The sequence below is a fragment of the Silurus meridionalis genome, chromosome 24 (assembly GCF_014805685.1).
Source record: "Silurus meridionalis isolate SWU-2019-XX chromosome 24, ASM1480568v1, whole genome shotgun sequence".
NCBI classification, from domain to species: Eukaryota; Metazoa; Chordata; class Actinopteri; order Siluriformes; family Siluridae; genus Silurus; species Silurus meridionalis.
Window position 1 is genome coordinate 815,197 of NC_060907.1, and position 7,500 is coordinate 822,696.

Consider the following 7,500-nt stretch of genomic DNA (forward strand, 5'->3'; position numbering starts at 1 on the left):
AATCAGGTTCTTCATACAGTTTCTCATTCTTATCATTAAGTAATTTCTTTCTTTCTTTCTTAATGTTTGGTTTGTCTGATTAAAATTTGTTCTTTTTTTACAGAAATATTAAGTGGATTGGAAGATACTAATTCAAACCTTAAGAACAGTGAGTGGACCTGATCTTACTACTACTACTGCACTTAATCCCTAAACACTAATCCCACATTCTTAATCCTTAACTTTGTCTACCCTTAATCCCTAGCTTTCAACCCCTAATTCCAAATCATAATCCCTAAACCCTAACCTCAGATTCCAAATTCAACCCCAGACTCCTAATCCCCAAGGCCAATCCCTAACCCCTAATCCTAAATCTCTAATCCCTAATAAAATTTCCTGCTGATCTTTTCTCCACAGTTGTGGATGTTTTGTCACTGAAGCAGAAGATTAGCGAACTTGAGGACAAAATCCGATCCGAGACGTCTGAGTCCAAGAGAACTGGTGTGTTCTTAGTGCGCAAACACACACACACACACACACACACACACACACACACACACACCTGGCAGTTTACCTGGTAGTTTATCTGATGAACAATGATTTGATTGAAGTGTGTGTGTTACAGAACTGGAGAATGAACTGAAAGAGAAGAAGAAAGAACTCGACTTGAAGAAACGAGACAACAAGGATCCAGACATGGACAAAAGTGAGCAAGTCCAGCTGTGATGTTCTTAAACAATCAAGAGGACTTCTTGAGGGATTAATAGTAAAAATAAAAAGGTGCAGATAATTAAATAAAAGGTGTAATAATGATCTCTCACTCTGTTCTGCTCAGTTCTGACCATAATCTCCAAGTTAGAGGAGATGAAGAAGCTCCAGGTGGAGATGCTGGGTGCAGACAGTTCGCACAAAATAAAAGGTCAGGTCTCTGTGACATCGTACACACTCTCGATCAGAACCTCCGACATTGCATTTCATTCTGAATGATAAACTTCACTTCCCCTGATTTCAGTTCTCTAGTGTTCTACTGTGTCAACAGCTGGACACAATAGCATGCTAGTCAGGGTGCTAATCCAGATAACCAGCATGCTAACTAGCTAGCAATTCAATCATTTACTTATGAAGTCTGTAAAGTATAATAACAACATCAGATGTGTTTAATCCTGTGTTTTTTTTTAAAGAGATGAAAGATGAAGTGCTGAGACTGATCTCTGAACTGGATGACTCCAACGTGGCCAAAATCGGTACCTTTAGCATTAACACTTAGCATTAAGACTTAGCATTAACACTTAGCATTGACACTTAGCATTAACACTTTCTGGGGTTAAAACTATTCAGGAGAAACCAGTAGGATATATTTTGATCCACATGAACATAAACAGCTGATACTGTAGGAAAGCGCAGACACTTGTACACAATCCATTAAATGATGTACAAAAGCATTTGCAATTTGAGCAAAGCAACAAGAAAATGATTTTATGATGCGCACGTGACTCCATGATGTGGAGGTCGAACAAGTAGTTTTGAAAATTACATTACTAATCTAAGAAATGCTGCAAATCACCTGAGAAAAACTGTAACCCCTAACCCCTACCTACAACTCTGATCCTAACCCCTACCTACAATTCTGATCCGAACCCCTACCTACAACTCTGATCCTAACCCCTACCTACAACTCTGATCCTAACCCCTACCTACAATTCTGATCCGAACCCCTACCTACAACTCTGATCCGAACCCCTACCTACAACTCTGATCCGAACCCCTACCTACAACTCTGATCCTAACCCCTACCTACAACTCTGATCCGAACCCTTCCTACAACTCTGATCCGAACCCCTACCTACAACTCTGATCCTAACCCCTACCTACAACTCTGATCCGAACCCCTACCTACAACTCTGATCCTAACCCCTACCTACAACTCTGATCCTAACCCCTACCTACAACTCTGACCCTAACCCCTACCTACAACTCTGAGCCTAACCCCTACCTACAACTCTGACCCTAACCCCTACCTACAACTCTGATCCTAACCCCTACCTACAACTCTGATCCTAACCCTTCCTACAACTCTGACCCTAACCCCACCCACAACTCTGATCCTAACCCCTACCTACAACTCTGACCCTAACCCCTACCTACAACTCTGACCTTAACCCCTACCTACAACTCTGACCTTAACCCCTACCTACAACTCTGATCCTAACCACTACCTACAAATCTGACCTTAACCCCTACCTACAACTCTGATCCTAACTACCTACAACTCTGATCCTAACCCCACCTACAACTCTGATCCTAACCCCTACCTACAACTCTGACCTTAACCCCTACCTACAACTTTGATCCTAACCCCTACCTACAACTCTGTTCCTAACCCCTACCTACAACTCTGATCCTAACCCCTACCTACAACTCTGACCCTAACCCCACCCACAACTCTGACCCTAACCCCACCTACAACTCTGAGCCTAACCCCTACCTACAACTCTGACCCTAACCCCACCCACAACTCTGATCCTAACCCCTACCTACAACTCTGACCCTAACCCCTACCTACAACTCTGACCCTAACCCCTACCCACAACTCTGATCCTAACCCCTACACACAACTCTGACCCTAACCCCACCTACAACTCTGACACTAACCCCTACCCACAACTCTGATCCTAACCCCTACCTACAACTCTGATCCTAACCCCTACCTACAACTCTGATCCTAACCCCTACCACAACTCTGATCCTAACCCCTACCTACAACTCTGATCCTAACCCCACCTACAACTCTGATCCTAACCCCTACCTACAACTCTGTACCTAACCTCTACCCACAACTCTGACCCTAACCCCTACCTACAACTCTGATCCTAACCCCTACCTACAACTCTGTACCTAACCTCTACCCACAACTCTGACCCTAACCCCTACCCACAACTCTGATCCTAACCCCTACCTACAACTCTGATGATCCTGACCATAGTCTCACCCACAACTCTGACCCTAACCCCTACCTACAACTCTGATGATCCTGACCATAGTCCTGCCCATGATCCTGACAATAGTCCCGCCCACGATCCTGACCCATAGCCCTGCCCACAATCCTGACCCTAACCCCTACCTACAACTCTGATGATCCTGACCATATTCTCGCCCACAAATCTGACCCTAACCCCTACCTACAACTCTGACTCTAGTTCCACCCATGATCCTGACCATAGTCCCACCCACGATCCTGACCATAGTCCCACCCACGATCCTGAGCATAGTCCCACCCATGATGATGACCCGTAGCTCCGCCCACGATCCTGACCATAGTCCTGCCCACAATCCTGACTCTTACAATACTCATCTTAACCCCACCCACAATCCTGATATTACCCCCACCCACAACAATGACATTAACCCCACCCACAACCCTTATCTTAACTCCACCCACAACCCTGACATTAACTCCACCCATAAACTCCACTCTGATTAATGGAATAAGCTGATTGGTGAAATGGTAACAGATGTTACAGTGTCTCATTTTTCTGTTCTGATCTTCATCACCTACTCATCTTCCTCAGTGCTGAAGAACCTGGTCTTACTGACAGATGAGTCTCATTTAAAGAAACTCATATCAGACATCAAACAGAAGACGGACAAACAGATAGCAGGTGTGTGTGTGTGTGTGTGTGTGTGTGTGTGTGTGTGTGTGTGAAAATATAATGCATATATTATAATGCATGATGATGCTGATGATGATTATGCTGGTGGTGGTGGTGGTGGTGGTGATGGAGGTGATGAAAATGTTGCTGGTGATGATTATGATTTTGGTAATGATGATGATGGTGATGATGAAGATGTTAATTATGATACTGGTGATAATGGTGATGGTGGTCATGATGATACTGATGATGGTGTTGATGATGATGGTGGTGGTGATGATGGTGATGATGGTAATGATGGTGGTGATGATGTGATGGAGATGGTAATGATGGTGATGGTGATGGTGATGATGATGATGATGGTGATGGTAAATTTGGAACAGACCTGCAGGAGGAAGTGAGGAAGAAGGAGGAGGAACTGAAGAAGAAGGTAACAGAGTCGGGAGAAGTCACCAAACTGAGTAAGTGACCTTCTTCAGTAACAACATGTGGGAATGTTCACCAAACCTCCACTTGCAGCTGCAGTAAACACATTTAGCATCTGTTCCTCCACTCAACATCAAATCAACTTTGTTCCATTTATTAATTGCAATCTTTCAGACAGAGATATCAGTGCTTTGAGAGAGGAAGTGAAGAACCTGATGAAACAAGTGAAAGACCTGGAGAACACTTCTGCAGCACAGATCAGAGGCAGGTCTTCTTTCATTGTCGTTTATTTTCCATAAAATGTGAAGGTGAGCTCAGGAAATGTACTTGTACAAAGTGAACTTGTGTGAATGTGTGAAACTGGACAGAACTGGAGAAGCAGCTAAACAAGAAGAAGCAGGAACTGGAGAACATGAACAACACTCTGAAGGACAAAAATGCAGAGTTAGCAGAGAAAGGTGAGAGAATGACCACCAGTGTTGTGCTAGTTAGTAACAAATAGTAACTAGTTACAGTTACTCGTTACTTCATTCAAAAAGTAACTCAGTTAATTAACAAAAATAAATAACAAAATAAGCTGAATAATAGATTCACAATCAAACACTAAAGTGGCTTCTGCTGTTGTGTTGAGCTCTTAAACATGTTCCTTTCACAGCTGAAGCATGAAAACTATCAAAAATGTAGCACAAAACACCGGGTTAGCGCATAGCTTCTAGCTTCTAGCTTCGTCGAGGCTTGGAGTTTCTGGAGGAGCTTCGACAGATTGGAGTTGCTGTTTATCGCAGTAGATATGAGCTTTGAACCAGAATGACACAGCTTACATTTGACTAAAAAGTTTTTGTTTTTAAACTCAACTAAAGTGAAATAATGAGCGTATTTCCACTTTGAGAAACTCGTCTTGCTCTCGCCTCGACTCGCCATTACTGCCGCACAGACCTGAATAAACAGAGACACGCCCACAGTGCGTCTTCTTCGTGTTTGCAGTGGTTCATCCACCAATCCTACAATGCGTCACTGCTGTAAACAGGTCAGACTGTAGTCTACACTTCACCCCAAATTCATTCATTTATAAAAGTAACGGGTAACGAACCATACGGTAACCGAGTTACTTTATTTAAAAAGTAACGCGTTAAATTATTAGTTACTTTTAAAATAACTGCGTTACAGTAACACGTTACTGCCCAACACTGATGACCACAATACCCTAACACTGTTATTACCTGATCTTTACTCCATCCTGATGAGGAATGCAGCGAGAAGATCTAATGAAACTGCACCTCACCTAGAGCAGATTTAAAGGCAGGAGAAGATGAGAGGATTACTGATGTGATGATGATGGAATTCTTCTAATCCATGATTAATATTTAATGTATTGTTGAATTAAATCTATTTGTTGTTAAAGTGTTGAAGATCACAGAGCTCATTGAGAATCTGAAACAGACTAAAGAGGAAGCCAACAGGAGGAACCAGGAGGCTGCAGAAAAGATAACAGGTGGTTTTCATACCTTCCATTCATCCATCTATCCATACATACATCCATACATACATCCATACATACATCCATACATACATACATCTGTCCACCTCACTACCTGATCATCCATCCATCCATCCATCCATCCATCCATCCATCCATCCATTCATTCATTCATCCCTCCATCCATCCATCCCTCCCTCTGTCTGTATACTGTGTATCCATCCATCTGTCTACCTAACTACATGATCACCCATTTATCCATCCATCCATCCATCCATCCATCCATCCATCCATCCATCCATCAGGATCAGGATGATCATCCATCCATCCATCCATCCATCCATCCATCCATCCATCCATCCATCCATCCATTTCTAAATATTTCTTCTCCACCTCTTATATTCATTTCTCTCTGATGTATCTGAGCTCCTTCTCTGAGTAATTTGTAATAAATCTGATGAATGTAGATGTTTGTATTGATCATTAAATCCTGTGTGAGGTTAAAACCCAGAGCATGTGATCTGTAAAGAAAATGATTTTAGATTTGATTAGGATTATTTCTCTTGCAGATCTCGAAACAAAGCTGCAGAAGGAAGAGGCAGAAGCTAAAAGTAAGATCAATCCATCACTTTCCTTCAAAACCCTTTTATCCCTTTCACTGAGCGGCTGGGTTCCGAATCAGATCCCTCAGTTCTGATCACATGATCAGGGGACAGAACTGTTCCGCACCGTATAATATGCTAACCGCTAACTAGCGCTCAGTCTATTGACCAAGATGATGGAGGTTCAGTGATCACAGGTGAAACGTGATGTTTGATGTTTGCAGGACTGCAGGAGGCACTGAAGCGGGCGACAGAGTGTATTGACCTCAAGAATTCTTACAACCGTGAGGCAACACACACACACACACACACACACACACACACACACACACTTCTGCAGGTTCTATTTCAGTTACTTTTTTTAAACCTGTGTGTGTGTGTGTGTGTTACAGAACTGAAGGCTGATTTTGATAAAACAGTACTGAAGCTGAATGATACACTCATTAATCAAGGCGAGTGAACTCTCCATCAACACTACAGTTTATTATAAAATCATATTTTCTGTTTATCATTTCCCTCTTTCTTTATTTCTCAGTGTTCACAATCCAGTCTCTAAACCAGGACATAAAGAACCTAGAAGATAAAATCAGCTCTTCAGGAGGAAACGTTGATGGTGTGTGTGATGTCACACTGCAAACATTTGCTTTTTTTAACATCTGTTTTCTTTCTGTTTCACTTCATAACATTCCATGACCTCCAGAATAGACTACTGTAATGCATTACTAGGTGGATGTCCTGCATCATTAATAAACAAGCTTCAGTTAGTTCAGAATGCAGCAGTCAGAGTTCTCACAAGGTGGAGAAAATATCACCATATAACCCCAATCTTCTCATCCCTACACTGGCTTCCTGTTAAGATTCAAATCCACTACAAACTACTGCTAAACACTAAATGGTGTATCTCCATGTATCTCTCCAGTCTTCTAACACGCTACAATCCATCACGCTCCCTGAGATCTCAAAACTCTGGGCTTCTAGTAGTTCCTAGAATAGCAAAGTCCACTAAAGGTGGTAGAACATTCTCACATTTAGCTCCTAAACTCTGGAATAGTCTTCCTGACAGTGTTTGGGGCTCAGACACACTCTCCCAGTTTAAGTGCAGATTAAAGACGTATCTCACTATTTGGATTCCACTTCTTGAAGATTTCTGACATTGGACTTTGAGGATAAACAACCTTTTAATCGCTACTTAAAATATTCCATATCTGCTGTTTCTCCATCATTGAACATTTAAAGGCTCTGACATGGAGGGACCAGTGTTGGATCAAGCTGCTCAGTAGCTCCTGGTTCCACAACATCATCTGACTGTAGAAAGATCATCAGTCATAATCACACACTCCAGTGCTCATGTTAGTTCTCTCTCTCC

The 7,500-nt window shown here is 42.3% G+C and overlaps 1 protein-coding gene across 1 annotated transcript in view; it reads left to right on the forward strand.

Annotated features, from left to right (window-relative positions):
- LOC124378569 (early endosome antigen 1-like) overlaps positions 1–7,500 on the forward strand; it is a 21,379-nt gene that overhangs the window by 5,990 nt on the left and 7,889 nt on the right. The window contains exons 11-24 of the mRNA XM_046838297.1: positions 104–148; positions 397–480; positions 605–685; positions 815–898; positions 1,161–1,223; positions 3,549–3,638; positions 4,013–4,090; positions 4,230–4,319; positions 4,424–4,513; positions 5,458–5,547; positions 6,102–6,143; positions 6,359–6,418; positions 6,527–6,586; positions 6,670–6,747. Coding sequence (XP_046694253.1) covers positions 104–148; positions 397–480; positions 605–685; positions 815–898; positions 1,161–1,223; positions 3,549–3,638; positions 4,013–4,090; positions 4,230–4,319; positions 4,424–4,513; positions 5,458–5,547; positions 6,102–6,143; positions 6,359–6,418; positions 6,527–6,586; positions 6,670–6,747 — 1,035 coding nt within the window. The remainder of the gene's footprint in view (positions 1–103; positions 149–396; positions 481–604; positions 686–814; positions 899–1,160; positions 1,224–3,548; positions 3,639–4,012; positions 4,091–4,229; positions 4,320–4,423; positions 4,514–5,457; positions 5,548–6,101; positions 6,144–6,358; positions 6,419–6,526; positions 6,587–6,669; positions 6,748–7,500) is intronic.